General features: G+C 26.6%; 3 protein-coding genes across 4 annotated transcripts in view; 1 reads left to right on the top strand and 2 right to left on the bottom strand.

The window, feature by feature from the left end:
* LOC127276655 (uncharacterized) overlaps nucleotides 1-3,210 on the top strand; it is a 40,623-nt gene extending 37,413 nt beyond the window's left edge. Inside the window, exons 12-13 of one of the 2 annotated variants that reach the window (XM_051297254.1) lie at nucleotides 298-448; nucleotides 866-3,210. In XM_051297254.1, the coding sequence (XP_051153211.1) occupies nucleotides 298-448; nucleotides 866-979 (265 nt within the window). In that variant the 3' untranslated portion in view covers nucleotides 980-3,210. The remainder of the gene's footprint in view (nucleotides 1-297; nucleotides 449-865) is intronic. The other variant, XM_051297262.1, reaches the window with a different exon arrangement.
* A 295-nt stretch (nucleotides 3,211-3,505) lies between these two features.
* On the bottom strand, nucleotides 3,506-8,613 carry LOC127276694 (uncharacterized). Its single transcript, XM_051297307.1, has 3 exons — nucleotides 8,377-8,613; nucleotides 7,739-8,235; nucleotides 3,506-3,821 (listed from the first exon to the last, which is right to left on the bottom strand). Exons 1-3 carry the CDS (start codon nucleotides 8,473-8,475, stop codon nucleotides 3,752-3,754), a joined length of 666 nt encoding a protein of 221 aa, XP_051153264.1. The 5' UTR covers nucleotides 8,476-8,613; the 3' UTR covers nucleotides 3,506-3,751.
* A 5,544-nt stretch (nucleotides 8,614-14,157) lies between these two features.
* LOC127276765 (histone-lysine N-methyltransferase set1-like) lies at nucleotides 14,158-15,608 on the bottom strand. Its single transcript, XM_051297416.1, has one exon. It carries the CDS (start codon nucleotides 15,598-15,600, stop codon nucleotides 14,263-14,265), a length of 1,338 nt encoding a protein of 445 aa, XP_051153373.1. The 5' UTR covers nucleotides 15,601-15,608; the 3' UTR covers nucleotides 14,158-14,262.
* Between the last annotated feature and the right edge of the window lie 6,563 nt (nucleotides 15,609-22,171).

Raw genomic sequence — 22,171 nt, forward strand, 5'->3', positions numbered from 1 at the left:
ATTTTTTTTAAATATCTATTTTACTGAATTCAATAATAAAAATTTGTCTTATTCTTATTGAAGTTTTATTGAAATTAATTAATTTTTTTTTAATATTTAATAGTAATAATTAACAATGAATATTTAATAATATTATAATAAAATAGTTTTTATTAATTAATTACATAAATATCAATTTTTTGCGATTAAAGCAATTTTTAAGTTTCTTAAATGTATTTAAATATATTTCAATGATAAAAATAATCATTTTTACATTTCAAAAAAAAAATATTTTTTTTTAAACTTTTGTTTAATTAGAACTACACTGGAGGCTAGACTGGAAATGTCTGCAGAGGAATTGAAAGAGATGCAGAGGACATTAGAAAGCTTGCGTGAGTCAGATGGATCTTATGATAATGTAGTTGAGAGAAAAAGCATAGTAGAAAATTGTCGTCATTTGATAAAGGAGGTAAATAAGGCATTTAAAGATTTTCATTAAAAATTACAAATACAAAACAAAGAAGAAAATTCGTTCAATTATTAAAATTTTGACAATTTTTTAGAACAGGAAAGATATATAAAAAAAACATATTTATTGTTATTGATCCATTGGATTTAATATTCGAAAATTGTATTTAATTTGTAAGAATTTGACGTTAAAGATGTTTTTTGATATATCTTTCCTGTTCTAAAAAATTGCAAATATTTTAAAGAAATTATAATTTATTATTAATTTGGACAAAATATCAATGAAGATTTAAAAGAATTAAGTATTATCAAATAATATGATTATTGAAATAATTAATTTTTAATACTAATATATATTTATTATTATTAATAATATTTCACTTATAATTTGTGTTAAATTTGAAATAATTACTTAAAGACGGTGAAAAAAGAGGAATTATTGGCGGAAGATGCTGAGGTGGATCGAGAACAAATTAATGGAGATCACAACGCCAACGAATCAGGCCTTCATTCTTCCAGAACATGTTCCTAATAAAATTCTGCCACGTCCAATTCTTTGTAATTATTAAAAAAAAAAAAATACTTTTTAGAATCGACGCAGTTCAAATCCAAAAGAATCAACAAAAATGAAATAAAAAAAAAGTCGTTAAGACGATTGACATGATTCTTTTTTTTAAAAAGATACATATCGCCAGGTTGCGATTGTCCTATATGTAATTGTCAAAAAGAAAAAACTTTAAAAAAACGCTTAATACGAAAAATGTGAAAAAATTTTTCGATCTGAAAGTTTAAAATGTTAAAAATCAAATTTATCTGTACATATAGAAAATGCGATATTGTTGACAAAGTCAATATTGTAGCAAATCGCGACTTATTTGATGCTGTTGCCTTTTTATTCTATTTTTCGAATCAGTATTTTTTTCCAATAACACTCACAATTGAGTTTTTTTTTTTAATTTGCCGTTTTTTCTATAGATTTAATAAGCAAATTTTTGATAAATTTTTAATTTTAATCGATTCAATTATTTTTTTAAATTTAGATGAATTTTTTGAAAAAGTAACGTTAATAAATTACTATTATTATTATTATTATTATTGTGGGTCTTCCAATGCAAAACAAAAAGAAATATCAAAATTAGTTAATGAAAGAAATCGTTTTAGAATTTTCCTTTCATCCGTGATTAAATCGCATTCTGATATTATAATTAAATAGTTTTATTTTGAGAATATGTTTTTTAAGTCATTATTTTCAAGACTGTATTTTTATGTTATTATTCTTTAAAAAGAAAGAAAGAAAGAAAGAAAGAAAAAAAAAGAATGCATCGAATCGAATTTTGACGAATTGTTGCAAACTTATAAAGAGATTCTAATGTGAAATGTTAAGCTTTGTCATGAAAAATGAAAAAAAAAAAAAATTTTTGATAGGAAGAAAAAACAATTTGATTTACGTTATATATATATATATTATTTTGATGCGTGTGTACAATAGCCGAAGGAATTTACACTTTTTAGCCTAAACATATTTAATTAGATCTCTATTCTGATTCTTTTTTTTTTTAATGCTCAATTATGCATTTTAATGTAAGAAAAACTCGTGTGTGTTAGCAAAAAAGAAAAACAGTTTGCTGTGATTTTTCATGCTAATCATTTTGTTTGAGAGATTCTTGAATTATTTTCAAACTCTTATTCTCTTTGCGTGTGTATGTGTGAGATAATTTCCCCTTAATTAAGGAAAAGAAACAAAAAAAAACAGACTTTCGAGAGAAACTTGATGACTCAATTTTTATTTTTTAATTTATATTAACTGATGACTCGACTTTTGATTTTAAGTTCAATTTTTGATGATGACTCAACTCTTTCTTTTAAGTTCATTGAAAAATTAGTTATTTTAATATTTTTTTTTTTATTATTATTGACGTGAAAGAGTGTAAAATGACCATCAGTATAATTATATTATATATTATTCACAAATATAATTGAAAAAAATACTCAAAACTACAAAATTGAAGTAAAATTAATTTGCAAAAAATTTTGTAGCCTATTAAAAAAATCATAGACTTAATAATTTTTTTTTATACATGATGATTTGCCAAAGAAGCTGGTATAGAAAACTGTAACTTTAAAGAAACAAATAAACTTTTCCATAAAAAATTAAATTATTTTTTTTTCGTATCCTTTTTAATTAATATGTATTTATTAATTTAAATAAATAATTTTAAATTGTAATTTAAAATTATTTGAAAACAATTATAATATAAGGAAGGGGAAAAATAATTAACATTGAATTTTTTTTTCATTGAAAGTAAATAAAAATTGAGAAAATTTTTATGAGAATGATATTTTTTTTATTACAATTATACATGTTATAATGTGCTCGATGAATGCGTTGATTTAACGGCATGTAAGAGAGTCCAATGTGACCTTGTATGGGAAAATGTGTTTTATAAGAACCAATTTCACTCTAAAATGAGAAAAGATTTTTGTTTAAAATTTTCAGGAATGATAAAAAATGGTATAATGCATATCGCTGTTCTCCCAAAAACAATAAATAAATTATTTTCAAAAATAAAAAAGCTTAAAAAGTTATATTTTTAAATGAAAATGAAATCAAACATGGCGTCGGGTATACAGACGTCGCTTGAGTGTATTAAGGCGCTCTCACACCTTTTTGGCTGCCTGCAGGTTACCATGGCAACGCATGAGAGTAATGGCGCACTCACACCTTTTTTGGCTGCCTGCCTGCCTGCAGGTTACCATGGCAACGCACGAGTGTGAGTGAGACAGAAAATTTGAATATTCAAATTTTTAAATTTTCTGTCGCACTCACTCTCATGCGTTGCCATGGTAACCTGCAGACAGCCAAAAGGTGTGAGTGCGCCCTGAGTGCGACAGAAAATTTAAAAATTTGAATATTCAAATTTTCTGTCTCACTCACACTCGTGCGTTGCCATGGTAACCTGCAGGCAGGCAGGCAGCCAAAAAAGGTGTGAGTGCGCCATTAGTGGCCCAGTAAGTAGCGCCAATTCGAATTAGTGACCGCTGAATGTACTAAGAGAAATACATTAGTGTTTATTGCTTTATTTTTATTATTTTTGCGTCAAGTTATAGTAAATGAGTAGAACAGCGATATTCTTTATACCCTTTCTCTTAACATTTCTCGAAAATTTTAACACGAAATCATTTTTTATTTCAGAGAAAGTTTCAAGACTACAAAAAAACGTCCTTTTCTCACATACCCTTAATATGACATAATTATATATCGTTGACTTAATTTAAAAAATGAGTTCTTGTAAAATTCAGGAAATTATCTTACGAAATGCCTTCTCTGTTCCAACAATGGTGCAATCAAATTAATCAATTTTACCGAAACTGGTCTGAAAGAGAAAAAAAAAATTATTTTGTTTATCCCCTTCCCCTTATTTTAATTTAAAGTTATCTGCCAAAAAATATATAATTATTGAATAATAATTTAATTAATACTATTTTACTCTTATTTTAAGAGGATGGCAATATGCTAGTATCTTTTTTTTCACATTTAGTATATAATATTCTCAGAATAAAAATAATATTCTCGGATGATGAATATTTTTCTGTACTTTTTAAGGGGATTTACAGATAACCTGTATTTGCGCGCATGCGCAAGTTGACGTCACAGTTATGGCGTCAACTGCAGGTTAGTTTCCATTGTTCCTACTCGTCAATTGGGCATAATTCTCGTTAACTATCGCACCCTGCTCTAGTAAAAATTAAGTAACTTTTAATTTTAACAATAAAATCACTAAATTTTTACTAGAGTAGGGTGCTGTAGTTGACGAGAATTACGACAAATGGCGAGCTGGGGGACAATGACAATCAACCTGCAAATACAGTCAGTACAGTGATGTAGTATCTCTTGTATATGTATTTATAGTGTCTGTGTGTATCATTGTTTTTATAAATAGTGAGAAAAAGGGAAATTTTCTTTTGAATATTTTGAAGTAGTATAACTTCAACAGAAAGTGGTTATTTTTTTAATGTAAGTATACAAAATATTTTTTATTTAATATTGTGCTCGTGATTTTTTTCCGTGCAGTAAAGAATATAACCTGTTTTAAATAACATGTGTATATACATTTTGTGGTTTGAAAACAAAATATTTTTTAAAATTGAGAGGAAATTCGTTTTACTATATTGTAGAGAGAAATTTATATTATATTTTCTAAGTTACCCCCCCCCCACACACAGCACATTTTATGTCCTAAACATTTCATGAATATTTCATTGAAAGATTTGAAATATTTCAATGCAAGGTTTATGAAATGTTGATGAAAACAGGAAAATGTCCGCCTATAAGAAATATTGCCGTGCAATTTTGCTGAAATATTACACTTTAAGACTCCTGCAATATAACACATGAAGACTCTGCAATATTCAGGAAATATTTCAAAGAAAGTTAGAAACTTTTTTTAAAATATGAAATCAATCGTTATTTTCTAACATGTTCAACACCTTAGTATCCTAGAAAATTAAAAACTACTGCGCAGCTGTACAGGACATAGAAACTGAGATCGACCAGTGCGCATCATTTAAGTTGGAATTTTTCTATAATATTTTAATGAAATATTTCAGCAAAATTACACGGCAATATTTCTTATAGGCGGACATTTCTCTAATTTCAGCAATATTTCAAGGACTTTGCTTTGGAATATTTCAAAATTTCAATGAAATATTTCAGAAATATTTAGGAAATATAATGTACTGTGTGGGCTCACAGCACCGAAACTTTCCTAAAGATTTATTTGAAATGTTTGGAATATTTAATTGCAAAGTTTAGTGAAAATTGTGTAAAGATTTAAATGTCCCGATTAAATAAATGTTTGTTTGTAAACTTTGCAATTAAATATTCCAAACATTTCAAATAAATCTTTAGGAAACCTCCCACGTGATCTAGTATGGGAAAATGTGTTTTGGTAGTATACATCTTACTCTAAAACGAGAAAAGATTTTTGTCTAAAATTTTCAGATTTGGGTACAAGAAATTTGGCTGTTCTCCGAAAAATACATAATTTTGCTTTAAATTATTAAAAAATGAAGTTTAAAAAGTTTAATTTTTAAACGAAAATGAAAACAAAGATGGCGGAGCATACACAGACGTTGCTTGAGTGTGTCAGTGCTCCAGTAGACGGCGAGAATACAGAATGCAAAGCTGAAAACCATGAGTGCAAAAGAGATTGAAAGATATCGCTATCCTTTTCACTCTCATGATTTTCAACTTTGCATTCTGCATTCGCGCTGTCATGGGACTGCACCTTTGAGGTCATGTGTGATTGTTGTTATTTCTCTGCAGGTTTTTTTCGCAAAATACTTGATAGATTTGAGCTAAAATTTTGTGGAGTACTCAAAAATGGTTACTATTATTAAAATATTTACTTGCATCACATAAATAATAATTATTTAATACAAAATAAATATTTATTTGATAATAGTCAAGTAACTGATTATGTGAATCAAATAAATTTTTTTCCAGTTTACTATTTTTGAAGAAAAAAATTTATAATTAAAAATTATTATTATTATTATTATTATTATAAAAATTTTATTATTTTTTTTATTTTTCACAAAATCATATGACCTGAAGGAGGTTTAACTATAATTAACTTACTGACATAACCTCAAATTAAAAAGTTGTTTTAACTATAAATAAAACTACCTGTAGTTAAAATAAAATTTATTTTTATCAAATTTTGAAAGATTCAGTTGTACATTGAAAAAATTGTGAGCCAAAATTTGTTATAAATAATAATAATAATACCTAATATTAAATAAAAATAAATAATTATTTAATTTTTTGTTTAAAATTAGTATAAACAATTATAATTTTCATACATCTTTTTCAATAACAATAACAAATTTTTTAAAAATTTTATCTACAATTCTGTTTGTTGAATTTTATTAACAATATATTTTGTTTAAAAGTTATTAAAAAAATAACATTTTTGTTTTTAATATTTTTTAAATTAAATATTATTTAATAAAAACAAATAGAATTGTAGAGAATCTATTAAAAAATCAACATGAGCTATTATTTGAAAAAAAAAAATGTATAAAAATTGTAATTATTCTCACTAGCTTTAAATAAATAAAAGCAAAAAAATTAAATAATTATTATGTGACAAATTTTGATTCAAAAAAAAATTTTTTTTTCTTGAAACTGTACAACTGGATTTTTGCGATTTAATGATACATTTATTTTCTACAACCCCATAAAATTGTTCCACGGAAGTTAAATAATAACTCCATGCACAAAAAAACCGAAAGTATTGCGATTTGAAAGAAAAAACTTAGCAAATCTGTTTCTATTTACCCCAACTGACCCTTAAATGAGAATTATACTGAATTAAAATTTGGTTAAATTAAATGTTTTTTAAGTAAAAATTTTTGTTAAAGAAAAAGTCTGTAAAGTAAAATTTTGGCCAAATAAAAATTCGGTACCTAAAAATTCAGTTAATTAAAAATTCATCTAAAAAATAATTATATCTAATAAAATATTTTTCAAAATGAAAATTTTAATTAATGATTTTTATATGATAATCATATAAAAATATTTTAGTTTTTAATTTAGTTCTTCAAAATCGGTTCAGTAGAATAGATATCATTCATATTATCAAAATTCGATATGCCCTCTACCGCCGCCATCTTGGATCAAAAGTGTTAAACACAATTTTGTTTTTGTTTTTAGATAAAGTATTTATAACATCTCAACGAAATTTTGTAATTCAATATGATGTTTTTTTCATTTGGAAAAGAAAACTTTTAAACTAATTTTGCTTATTTTAATACCAAAATGGATTAAAATAATAAGCGTTGCAGCTTATTTTAATGCCTTTTAATTTTCTGTGTTTGTATCAGTAAAAAAAGAAAGTTTCAAATCAAGACTAAAAGTGACTTGTAATCACAAAGAATTGTTTTTAATTCTTTTAGCTTTACTGTAATCTTTTTTTTTATTACTTTATCTGTAAGAGATACACCCAAAGAAATGATATATTTGTCTCAGAGCCTAATAAATATTTATTTGATTCAAATAAATTTTTCTTTGATTTATATAAAAAATTTTATTTACGCCAAATAAATGGGCTAGTAAGGCTCTGAGACAAATAAACATTTATTTAAATCAAATATATATTGTATTTGGTTCAAATAAAACATTTCTCTAGGTGTAATTTTAATCAAACGGAGTATAGTAATTAATTTTTATATTCATAATTGTAAAAATGGCAAATTTTAATAAACGAGTGATGAATAATATACTGACCCATCAGATGGTTTTGGCGCTGAATAATAAAGAGGTGATAATTGTTGATTGTGAGATTCAGAATGTTGATTATTAATTGCCTTTAAACCAGTGGGATTAAGAAGAGCTGTTATATTTGGCTTTCCACCTAATAGATCAGAATCATCAGAGCCGGCTGCTGCTGCTGCACCACCTGCCAAAAGAAGTGCCTCCACTGGTGCAATGACAAAAACTAAACCATCCACTTGAATTCGATAATTTTCCGTTCCATTTTGTCTTTGATCATATTCATTAGTTTTTCTTTCCAAATCAATGTTAGCAGGTTTTTGTATATCTGGAATAGCAGCAGCAGGGGTAGGCGATACGTCAACCTCTGATTGTGGCTTTAAATCCAAACCTGCTGGTGTTTCAGGTTTTAGTTCAACATTTGATTCTTCTACAGATTCTGATGGTTTATTATTCGAAATTGGCTTTTCCTTTTCGACTGAAGGAATTTTCTCTGGTTCCAAGGAACTGGACTTTTAAGCAAAAACGTTACATTATTGTCATCGTAATAAAAAATTAAATGAAAATTAGATATAAAAATGATGATGAATTATTATATTATTATGATGATGAGGAATAAATGACAGTTAGTTATTTTTTGATATAAAACTTACTGGTAACGCTACATCGTTGTGTGCTTCGGATTTTGATAGAGGATGACCTTGACTAATGACAATGGCAAACAATAAAACTAGAACGCTGAATAACCTCATATTTTTATGATTATTTATAAATATAGTTTAATTATTTATTTTTTTCGCTATTTGATTTGAAAAATTCAAGTCTTCTTTATATTTTAAATATAATCAAAGACGTCCTGCGATGGTGAAGGACGATTGAACAGTGTGAGCACAAAGTCTATTCGTTCGAACGATCCCCACCTGTCAGGAATATCTTCCAAGTTCAAGGACCCTCGAGTTTCTTCTCTGGCTACCTTTATATATATATATATATTATACAACACGCGTAGGTTGTATAAAAGATTAAGAAAAGCTTTCTATACATTCAAAAGATGTTAGAAACGGTAATTCACTTTAATTTTTCTCAAATATATCACTTCCTTATTTCATTTTTCTCCAATGTCAATAACTGCAATTATTTTAGAAATTATTCAAGTTTAAATGGGGCACATGATTGTCTGATAAAATTCATTATAGTTAGAATTTTTATTTGAAAGAATTTCGTTAGATAAAATTTTCTTCTCGTCTGATTTCTAACCGTGTAACTGTTACCAGGCCAGTTGATAAAAAATAACCGGTAAAATACTGCAGTCTTGTACGAACATTCGAGTCTGCTTTTATATCGTCAAAGTAGTTACACCGGCAACAAAATTAGTATCGGTTAGGTACTGCATCAATATATTCGAGTCCGCTTTTATACTTTATGAATATTTTACTTTATAAATGCATAATCTGTAAAAATATCAAAATTTTTTTTAATTCAATGTCACAGAGTAACAAAATTTGAAAAAAAAATTTTGGTGCAAATGTCAAATCTGATTCTGGTAGGTTTTTTAACGTTTTTGTTTGGCAATGTTCGAGTACCTCTATTTTGAAACCTTTTATTTGGTCTTAAATAAAAGTGTAAACTTCCGATTACAATCGCTGAGAAGAAAATATCTGTAACTTGAACTCAAAATTATTGGTAACCATTTTTCAAACCGCAAAAAAATGATTTTAACAAAGTCTATGTCGTTTAGCATTGGCTCATTATGAGTTGCAACAAAAATGAGACTTGGTTTTTTCGCAAACACCATATTAAAAAACGAAATATTTTATATTTTTAGATTAATCTATAGTAAAATTTTCTTAGATTAAGAAAATATTTAATCAAATACGCGACAAGTAAATGGGTTTTCTTGATTCAATACTATTTTTTCCAGTGTCAAAATAAAGATGGGACTTTTTAGAATTCATATAAAATATTTCGTTTGAATATGGTGTTTGCGTATAGCGAAGTAAAGGATAACAGTGGTTCTGAGTGTTCTGAACCTTTTTGGATTTGTTTCCTTATGCAGATTTCTTTTACAAACCAGTTTTTGTGGAAGAAGATTAGAGTCATTAAATACGATTTTTTTCTCTCGCTATATATATATATATATATATACTATATAGTAAGCTGACACTAGTTATTAACTTTGCAATTATATTACATGGTTTATTTTTTACTGTTTCGTGAAATGAATTTCAAAAAGGTTTTTCATGTTTCATTAAATCATTGGTTTAATGAACTGGTGTCCGATCCCTTTATCTATAAGGTCAATATCCTCACAAAGGCGTATTTTAAATATAACAAGTATTATCAAAAAAAAAAAAAATCTTTAGAATTTTTTTAAATTACCAAACAATTATCGATAAACGATTAGAAATCAATTTTTATTTATTACAGAAAATTATAAAATTGTTTACTTAAAAAATTTTTTGTGATATAATTTTTTAATTAATAAAAAGAACAAGAAATATATTTCAGGAGCGACTCCACGTCAAGTGATCGCACCGCAACGATTTAGGCTATTTTGATAAATTTTTATAATATTGATAATTTGGGTTCCTTTAAGGGTGAAAAAAAGAAATCCTAAGTATTTTTAAAAAATTCAAAATATTTTTCAAAATATTGCACATAAATTTAAAAAAAAAATTCCCACGATTCGAAAGATTATGGTCAAAAATCCGTAAATTAGGATAAAAATAATTTTCCCATGGTTCGCAAGATTTTAGCAATGGTCCAAAATCAGTAAAATTAAAAAAAATAATTTTTCCATGGTTCGCAAGATTTTATCAATGGTTCAAAATCAAAAAAAATTTTTTTTTTATTTCCCATTGGTTGGCAAGATTTTAGCAATGGTCCAAAAACTGTAAATTTAAAAAATTAATTTTCCCATGATTGGCAAGTTTTTAGCAATGGTCCAAAATCAGTAAAATTAAAAAAAAATTTTGAACGAATCGAATCTATTTTAAATTTTTCCGCCATATTGGGTCCGCCATTTTGAATTCTTTAAATCTGACCTCAAATTTGGATTCAGCGAAACCGAAAAACTTGGTATATCCATTGACACTAAAATTAAATTATGTTTAGTATTTTTTTTTAATGTGGACATATATGTTCAAAATCACAAAGGTGGCACGATTTTTTTTGGACATATATATGGGCCATCGACTGTCAAGGGGTTAAGATTTGATCAAATTTAATTTCTGGCAAATTAATTATCGTTTAAATAAAATTTTTGCAACATTGATAATCAGTCTAATGAAAATTCTGCAAAATTAATATTTTAATAATTTAATATTCTGCAAAAATAATATTCTACAGAATAAGATTCTATATTAAATTATAAACAAAAAAATTTATTTTAGAGATTTTTCATGCGTCCCGTTTATTAAACTTATTAATTTTTTATATTCAGAGTAGTTAAATGATAATTTTTCTTTATTATATTTTTCGACAAATCGATATTGTTTCAAGGATTCAGTTTTTTACACGTGTTTGTTTATTGCTTTAAAATTTTTAACATTTATTAAATTTTATTAAATAATATTATATGTAATGTTACTTTTTATTGGATTCAAAAAATTGTTATAGTAAAATTGAAGTGTTGCATTAATTTATTAAATTGCATTTATGTTTATATTTAAGCATAAATAAGATTTAAAATAACTTTATTTATAAATTAATATTATTACATTTTTATTTGTTTATAGTTATTTGTTTAATGCAAAGTTTAACAAAATGTGTTCTGTTGATATAAGCGAATGTAAAATACCTATATGTTAAAAATTAGTTCAAAACACTGCTTTTTCTAAACGAAAAAATAATTGATTGAAAATTCAATTGGAACCTTAATGATTCTTAAGAATCTCTCGCATGGATTTTCAGAAATATTAATATCCCTGCTGGGATTCAATACATATCATTGTAAAAAATTTCGTAATTTTTGCCGATAAAATAATTAGAAATTTCTTCAAAATTAAGAGAGAAACAAATTTTCCAAATGTTTAGTCGAAATTATTTACGTATATTTGGAGTATGATTTTATTATGGGAATTTACGATTTTGTTTCTACATAGAAACGTATATGTGGATTCCTTTATTATTTTTCTGGCATAATATACAGTTATTTTATTCTTGACTTTCAAAATATACACGTGTACATTTTGATTATTTCAAAAATAATTTTTTGATATCTCTTTTGTAATACATTTTTTTTTTTGAAATGAAGAATATAACAAATTAATTTTAAAGCTTATTCATAAACGTCTCGTTTTCGAGAATTTGAAATTTTCGAGCAAATGATCTATAATTTTTTTTTTTTTAAATTGAATATGATTTTGAGTTATTTTTTTAAATTTTATAAATAAAAAAATGTATAAATTTTTATTTATAATATGAAAAATTTGAATATTTATTTTTGAAAATTCCCTCGCTTGTTTACGCCCATGAAAATTTTCTATTTACATTTCTTGTCTGGCAACTGAAGTTTCCTGTGTAAATATATATATATATATATATATATATATATATATATATATATATACGTTAAGTCACGTTAAGTGAGAGAAGATGATAAAGATTCAAGTTGTAGGATGTTTAAAGACCAGGTGCAACGACCTGAGGTAGCCTCTTCGACTCCTGCTTGGCATTGCCCTTGTGTGCCAGGTCCAATTTTCCAATTCTCCCATCGTGATAAACGTCGATTAACGATAAGTGCAGTAAGAGAACAAGAAACCAGGAAGCTTCATCTATTTTTTCTTAGAAAAGCATTTAAATTTAAACAAGTTAGAAATTTACATAAATGCTCTATAAGGATCTTAGGGAGGATCTTTTTATACAAATATAAATAGAGTCTTTGATGCTACCTCTATAATTTTAACGAATAAAATTCGATATATTTATTTATTATATACCATATAAGATTAGTGGCAAGAAATGACATTTTTTTTCTAAATTATTTTTCACGCTTCAGGTAGTTTATATAAAAAAATAATGGCAATTTTCAAAAAATTATATAATTACCATATTTGTCTTGAAAAACGAAATTTAAAGGAATTCCATATTTTTTCCCTATACTTTTAAAAATAGTTAATTTTTTTTTATTATTTTAAAATAAATTTGAAAAAGAAAAATATATAAATTATTATGCGTTTATTTAGTTTTTTTAAATAGATAAAATTTTCAATGTAAAAAAATTGAACTTTATAAATAATTGAATTTATTATTAATATATATTAAATTTATTGAAATATAAGAAATTTATCAATAAAAATTAAAACTACTTTAGAAATATTGGACAGAAAAAAACAAGGATTGATATCGAAAAAAATTTTTTATTTATTTTTTTTTGTTTCACAGGAGAAGGATACAAATATTGAGAGACACCTTTTAATATACAAAAATGGAAAAGTTAATAATAATTGAAGAGATTGAAAAAAAATGTTTAAACATTCAAACTCAATACTGCATAATACACATTCACACATTCTTCTCGAGTGTAATTTATATATTTTTATTCGTACTACCTAATTTTTAAAGTTTCATTTCACATTTTCTTTTTCATTCGATGCTCTACATTTTATACATTATTTCCATATATAAATAATATTTTGACTATCACAAAGCTTTTTCAATTACTACATTCACTCTTGTCTTTAAATTCTATTAAAAAAAAAAAAAATAGCGAAAAAGACTCTTAATTTAAGAATATAATTTGTTTTAAATGTAAAACAAATTATGAGAATTTAATAGTTCGAAAATTAGAGAATATTATTCTTCTTTTCAAAATATTTTATTCTTACTTTAAGAATATTATATTGTTATTTTAGGAATAGTATATTTTTAGAGTAAAAATATAATTCTTATTTTTAGAATATTTTTATATTCCTACAGTTTCAATATAATATTCAAAAAAATATATTTTATTCTTACAATAAGAATAGTATTCTTATTTTAAGAATATTATATATTGTAAGAATAAAATAGTTATATGTATAGTTTTAAATAGAAGCCAAAATTATATTCTTAAATTGAGAATAACCTTTTTTTAATTAAAAAAAGTAGTGAAAATAATACTTGAAATTCAAAAAACAAACTATTCTAAAATAAAAATCATTTTGCAGATTAAATTAAGTAATTGAGCAACTAGTAATTAATTAACTAGTAATAAAAAAAACCATTGATAATTAATAACTAGTAATTATGTATTTACTAATCATTAAATTATCAATAATTGAATAATAATTGAAAATAATAAAAATTAATTAATAATCATTTATATTCAATCGAATAGTAATAAACAATTATTAATTCAGAAAATTATTATTTATAATTAATTTGATTAATTATTGTTATTTTTCAATAACAAGAAAATCACAAATATATATAAATATATACTATACAAAATTATTATGCGAATATATTATTCGTATATATGTAGATATAATATTAATATCATAATGTGAGTACATAATAATTATTGAAGAAGAAAAAAAAATGGAAAAATTATTAAATTAATTAAATGATTCATCAAATTGACAAATTCCATAACGATTGCGGATTCTACCAGGTCCACAATTTTCAATCATATCGCCAATTGGTTTTAAAGATAATTGTGACTTTTGATTAGCAATAAGACGAACTTCATTTTTATCACCCTCATCAATATTATCGAGATTATCAAATCTTGGCAATTCTTTTTTCAATGACATTCGACTTTTTTCTGAATAATTTGAATCTTTTAATGAATTTTCTAATCCTCTTGCAATACGACGAATTTTACGTATTATTGTCTCGATATTTTGTTGATTTTGAATTTTTTTCTCATTTTGATGAACACTTTCATGATTTTCTAATTTCTCATCTAATAATAATGATGATGATGATGATGATGATTTTGTTGAAATACTTTTATCACCTTTTGGTTTATGTTCAATTTTTGCATGTCCAATTTCTTCGTGAGCGGATTTTTCAAGATTTTTTTTACTATCCTTTTCTGATGGAATTTCATCTAAACTGTCGGAAGAATGTTTTTTCTCAGAAATATAAACCACTTTGCCGTCTACAGAACTTATTGTACCAAATGAAATAAACTTCTCGGGTGTCTTCTCTTTTAGCGATGAATCTTTATCTGTTTCTGTATTTTTAGTAATTTCAGTATTTTCACTATTTTCAGAATTTTCAGTATTTTCAATATTTTTAATTATTTTGATATCGTCATTGATTTTTACTTTCTCGATTGAATGAATTTTCTTCTCATCGTTTGTGTGTGAATCAATTTTTTCATTTTTATGCGAATGAATTTTACCCGAAATTCCTAATTTACCGAGAATTTGTTGATTATCCGATGATGTAATTTTCTTTTCCACATTCTGATGATGGTGAATTTCTTCTTTATGCAATTGATGATGATGATGATGATTTTGATCGAGGTGACCTTTGATATCGTGAATTTTTGATATTTCAATTGCTTTACTATGATTTTCAGATGGTAATAATGATGATAATTTTTGGCCTTGACTTTCTTGATTATCGGCGTTGGTTTCAATTCTCAAAATTTTCACATTTAGTGGATCCTTTCCCTCTTCTAAAATTTCCTCATCAGCGACTGAGACTTGCTTATTACGAGAAGTGAGACCTCTTAATTCGAGAATTTGCGAGGCAATATCATTAAATAAACTACTTGGTCCCTTATCACCGGGAGTTGCAATTACAATCATAATATTGTCCAATTGTGCGTGAACATTTAATTTTCCATCCTGTCGTTGATCGTACACTGATTTGCCATGAGAAAATATTACAAGAAATGAGAGCAAAATTGCAAATTGTTTTAATAATAATAATAACAACATTTTGAAAAAAGAAAATTCGTGGCAACACGCTTCTGCTTTATATATCTTTAAACTCTATCAAGTTCGCACGACGACTGATGGTTCATTCGTTGCTTCTTCACAACCATCGAGGGAGATGTGTCTCAAGGGAGAGGGTAAGGAAGCACCAATGCATATATAATATAATCGACGAGAGAAAAAAGATCCAGAGAGAATCAATTTTAAATGATATATGCTATATATAATTAATAACATTTAAAATAGATTTTTTCCCACGTGAAAAAAAAAATTATTTTTTTTAATAGAAATAATTAGACAAACAATATCAGAATAAAAGTTGAGCCAACTTCATATTTTGGAAACGTGATAATAAGAACAACATGTGATTGGAACCAACATTTTCTGGAGAAATCAAAATTCAAAAATGGTTTAAACCCTTCGCAGTCGAGTAGAAAAATCGTTTGTGGGCCCAAAATGGTCCAAAAAAAAAATAGTTTTCAAAAAAAGTTTTATATCATCATATTAAAGGTTCACGGAGAGAAGGGCGTAGGGTAACGGCACCAGTGAAGGAACTGACACCAGTGAAAGAACAAATTTCATGTTTTGCATTCTAATTAGTGTAATAAGCAATTTGGTATTATAAATTATATATTTTTATGTTCCTTATTTAATTTACGTCTTTAGTATCTAAGATACCTAGAGAGTTAACACGTAAATTTTATAAAAAATAATTTTTAAAAATGTTGTGTTGCAAATTTATCTTCAACAACCCGTGTAGAAATTGAAGTAAGATTCTTGTATGGATCTTATAAGATTTCCCTATTACCTATCAGAATCTGGTAGGGAAGAATATAAGGAAATGGTCGGGCCCTGACATTTTCTGTGACGCTCGGTTCTCGTCAGAAATTTTAATATGATTTCAGAAACATTTCCCGTCCTTGACCCTACGAGGACCTTACAAGAATCCAGATTTTTCAAAATCCGTTTTTGCGATTAATAATTTCAGGTTATATTATTAAAATTTTTTGTATTTAATTGTTAAAAGCAAATTTATATACAAATCCGTCAAACAAATTTGTAACGACATCAATTTCGTCAGTTTCTTGTAAACTTGTAAAGCTACAATTATCATTTGCAGTAGATGAACCCGAAGAATTAATAGTGATTCCATTTTTGCATTAAATATTTTTTTACAATTGACACCACTTGAAATCACTTCATTTTTTTGCGGCTAAATTTAAAACTGCACTTCGATTTCTTTTATAATATTATTGTGCTTTATTTTATAGTTAGTTTTATTTTGTTTATTATATTGTTAATGTACTGCAAATTTTTTATTGTTAATTTAAAAAAAAAATTTTTAAAGATATTTTGCGTACAGATTAAATAAATGTAGATACAGTTTAAAATGATAAATTAGAATTATTATTAAAATTTTGTACGAGTTACCTCCATCGTTTGTAAAAAGTATATTCGATTGAAACATCCTTTGTATTTAAAAAAAATTGTTACTATTTAGTTGTATAAATAAATGATTAATTTTTAAAATACATAATTACCGCATTCATGGATTTAAATTAGCATTTATTAGTTAATATTGCTTAACAATTTTATTAAAAATATAATATTTTTTCTAATTTATCATTATTTTAATATGTTTCAATTATATTTATTACGATTTTTTTTAATCATTCAGTTGTATTATTTACATTAAATAATAAATTTAATGTAACCTAAAAATATTATTAAATAGAAACAATAAAAAATGACATTTCCTGAAGGGTGCCTCGTAGGGTTCTTGTGGGGCATCTCAAAAAAACAATTTCTAATCAGAATCGAGCGTCACAGAAAATCCCGGGGCCCAACTATTTCCTTTAATTCTTCCCTACAAGAAACCTACTAACTTAAATTTTAGCTATGGAAACTTAGGGAAATTTCTACACGGGAATAAGAACTCTTCTCTGACACGTTATTTCCCGAGGCGAAATTTGAATCCTCTTTAGCTTCCCTTAGAACCTAAATAGGCCCTCTTTTGGATCTTGTAGACTCCCCAAGACCCTTCTTTGAATCCAAACATGGAAGAAAGGTAAATTTGCGACTGGTTGAGGAAGCTAAAGAGGGTCTAGTTCGATTAAAAAAGTACAAAAAAATACAAAAAAAATACTCTTTTAATTATTTTGATTAAAGCAAAATGAATTTTTTTTTCACACAATTTTTCTTTAATTACCCTTTAAAAACTGGAATTAACATATGTGACGTTCCATGAGGAAAGGGACCTTAGCTGCAATAGACGCATTTTCCAGAAAAGGTATTTAAAGTAGAGCGTCCCTGATTGGTTGAGACCCTCCATCGAAAATCAGCCCCACCACCTTACTACTACATCGTTCCTACAGCTCACGCTTACGACAAGTATACTAGTGTAGAAGTGGTGGGGATGGTTTCTGTAGTCCGTGCTGGAACGCGATTAACATGGTCATGATTAATGCTTTATAACAAAAAAACTAAATAGAAAAGTACAATTTTTAACTTTTGTATCTGAAAGAGCAACTCAAGATCTATCGACTGATATCAAAAACTCAATTTTCATTTTTTTGCAGCTAAGGTCCCTTTCCTCATGGAACGTCACATATTTTGAAGCGTTTTCAAAAAATTAATAGAATTAGAGCAATTTCAAAATTTTCAATATTTTAATCAATTTTTATACCCTACTTTGAATCCAAACGTAGAAGAAAGGGAAATTTGCGACTAGTTGAGGAAGCTAAGGAGGGTCTGTTTAACCCTACTTTACTCCTTGTAAAGTAGGCCTTAAATTTCGCCTCGGGTTCTTTTTTCACATTTAACTAATTTAAACTGCCTTAAATCGTCGGTCTTCTTTAAACTAAATTTATCTTGTGTATTAGAAATACTTCTTTTCATTTAAAAGCTAATAAAATATTAATTTGCCATAAGAAAAGCAAATTCCGTCATTGGGGTTTTTTTTTTATTTACTAGTGAAAGAACAGAAATGTTTTTTCACTGGTTCCAATGCAATCCAATGAAGGAACACCTTCAACGAATAGTCTGAAGTCATAAACAAAAAAATGTCAAAATCAAATAGGTTAACACTGTTAGGTTACAATAATATTGTCAAAATAAATTGCAACTAGATTGGCAGTACTTCATTAAGGGGACTTTCTGGTTTAGAATTTCAAAAAAATCGATTTTTTTTTTTTTGCTTAAAAATGTTCCATAGTATCATAGAATTACTGTCCCAAAACGTTTTTTAAAAAATATGTACAAAAACAAAAGTTATAACAATATTTATGACGGTATCTATTTCAACAACAATCTACAGTTATCTTATTTACATATTTGGTGTTCCTCTTTTATTGATATTAGCTTGAAACATGTTACTCGAGGGTTTTTGGGGTCGCTGATTACGAATTTGATGTCAGTTTTTGAAAATACAAAATGGCGGATCCAATATGGCGGACGAAAAAATAAAAATTCAACCGGATTTGCTTAAAACTTGTTACTCGGGGGTTTTTGGGGTCGCTGATTACGAATTTGATGTCAGTTTTTAAAAATACAAAATGGCGGATCTAATATGGCGGACAAAGATTAAGAAATTAATTAAATTTAGTTGAAAATGGTTACTTGTGGCCTTTTGAGTCTGCTAATTGTGAATATTTTTTCGTCCGCCATATTGGATCCGCCATTTTGGATTTTCCAAAACGGACATCAAATTCGTAAGCAGCGACCCCAAAAACAGCGGGATACGAAGTTCTGTTATAATAAAAAGTTGTTTGATATTCATGACTCAATGAATTATGTTATGAAAACTTTGAACACATTTTTCTCAAAAACTCATTTTTTAAACTGGTACAGAGCTTTTCTCAAAATCTACCGAACCGATTTTGAAATCCCAAAAATTTTTCGATTCTTTATTTAAAAAACTGGTGCCTAAACCTCTAAAAACTCATATTTCTACCCCCTGTGTTTTTATATGGCGGTAAATTAACCCAAAAACACGGCGTTTTTGCGAGTTTTTGAGAAAAATGTACATAAAAAATAAAAAAACCTTTAAAAAAAATCGTTTTTGAGGTTTAGGCACAAGAATAAATCCTTATGAAGAAATTCCCGTTTGGAACTTGAATTTATGTATTACAGGTTGCCCGGAATCTAACGTACCAAAAAAAGGTATCTTTTGGAAGACACCACCTACAGCTATGAAATTGAACTAAATACACTCAAACATATTTTTTAAATTTTCTCTACGCAATGTGCTACAATGTCCAAAAATAGTTTTTACAATTTCTTTAATACTGTTCTTACAATAAAAGTTTTAAAACCTTCCTTTTTTGTCAATTCTAAACCAGAAAGTCCCCTTAAAGGTAAAGTACTTTTAAAAAGTCCTAATAATATTCTTAAAAATTAATATTTAAATAAAAATTATTAATATATTTTTTAAATATATTTTAAATATATATTTCACATCGTTCTTTCACTGGATGCAGAAAATTCTTTCATTAGACAATTTGTTCTTTCACTGGTGAAATAGGTATGTTTTACTTATTAATTAAAATTTTAATTAACATCTTATATTTATGAAAATTAAATATGACCTTCGCATTCTACACTTAATTAGCTATCGAAAAAAAATTGGTAAAAAAATTTTCAATAACTGCATTCAAAAATAATAAATGATAAAAGTATGCATTTCCTTAAATGTTCTTTCACTGGTGCCGTTAACCTAGTAGATCTTACTACTATCTCAGTTAAATCTACTAAACAGTATCGTTCATTTTGGACGGACTAAACATTCAGTTAAATAAACGATACTGTTTAGTAAAAAAATTTACACGATTATCGATAGAAAAAAATTTACCGACAGAAACGAAATGTAGAAATCTGATTGGTTGTCTGCAATCTGGTTAATTGTGGACAACCAATCAGATTTGTGCATTTTTATTCTGTCGGTAAATTTTTTTGTGTGACAGAACTATAGTAGTCCCTCTGACTACGCTGTTTAGTAGAATCTGGACTAAACGTGTTTAGTAGAATAGACTAAATCTCTTCTCTCCGTGTTTTTAGGGTCGCTGAATCCGAATTTGAGGTCAAATTTTTAAAATTCAAAATGGCGAACCCAATATGGCCACCCAATATTTTTGGCATTTGTAGTACAAGTTTTAACCCAGAATTTCATAACGATTACGAAATGGATATACTGAAAATTAGTGGGTTTTATTAAAGAAAACTAATTTCTTTACTGTGGGCCTCACATTCGGCCGTGGAATCTTACATTGGGCTCTGTGCCGAATTTGAAAATTAGCATCGAATTTCTAATCCTGTGACCCCAAAATCCTCCAAAAGATAGGATTTTTTAAAATTTATTTGGGTGATTCTCCGCGTAGCGTACAACTTAATGTCCCTCGTATTTTTTAAAAAATCAATTGCACATATTGCAATAAATCCAATCGGAAAAACTAATTTCTATGTTAACAAACAAAAGCCCATAGTCGTTTTTAATTAAAAGTTTAGAATTTTACTTAAAAAGCTGTTTTAAGATGCCAAAACGTCATGGTATGACCTGTCCCCAGTACTGTTAATTACAGCATAAATGTGTATAAATTTCCGAAAAGTTTTTTTTTTATTTTTCAATTATGCTTGATAATTGATTGTTAATTACAGCATAAATTTCAAAAATGGATCATTTAAATTTTTTTTAAATTTCTATCAATTTCATAAATTTTCAATTTTTAAAAATGTTTCATAAATTATCATAAAATACTCCATAGTTTTCCACAAAGTTCCACCAATTATTTTCCCTATTTCTTTCCAGATTAAAAAGTACAAATAATGGGAAATGTAGATAAAATTTCGGATTACAAAAATAAAAAGGAAGAGCGGCGGTGCAAGAGGAAAAATGCTGAGAGAAGACTGATTTCAAAAATCAATGAAGATCCTATAAAAAGAGCAGAATATTTAGAAAAAAGAAGACTATGTTATAAAAATAAAGTGCAACGATCACCTCAAAATCTGATTGAAAAACGAGAAAAGTGGAAGAAAAGTTCATATCGCTATAGACAAAACAAGAAAAAGAAATAAATTAATATAACACCCTCGAAGTTCTTAAAGCGTCAAGTGGCTAAGAAAAAAAGTAAAAAAATTAAAAAGCAGCGTCTCGCAGAAAGTAAATTGAAAAAAAAAATAAAAGAATTAGAGAAGAAGGTTGATAAATACAAGAATTAAGCACTACTACCGAGTGTTATCAACTAACGTAATAAAGACTTCACAGCTTTCTCCAAAATCAAAAACTCGAGCTTTAATGAAAAAAGCAAAATGTCAAAATTCGCAGGTGGAAAAAAAATATTGTCCGCTAACGTGATGGAAGTTCAATTGGAATCTAATTCTAAAAATTGTAAGAAAAAAATTGTAACACTTTGACGGTATTGCCAAAATTTTTTATCTCAAATTGAAATAATCTAAAATTGACCTAAAAAACCAAAAACGCGAAAACAAAACTCTTGTCTAGGCCAAAAACGCTGTATCCAATTAAAAAGTGCGCCATACATTTTTTGTTCAGGACCGGCTACTTTACACTTTGACGGTA

This window comes from Leptopilina boulardi, unplaced genomic scaffold (assembly GCF_019393585.1).
Source record: "Leptopilina boulardi isolate dan_hultmark-lab unplaced genomic scaffold, ZJU_Lbou_2.1 LbouV2_103, whole genome shotgun sequence".
NCBI lineage: Eukaryota > Metazoa > Arthropoda > Insecta > Hymenoptera > Figitidae > Leptopilina > Leptopilina boulardi.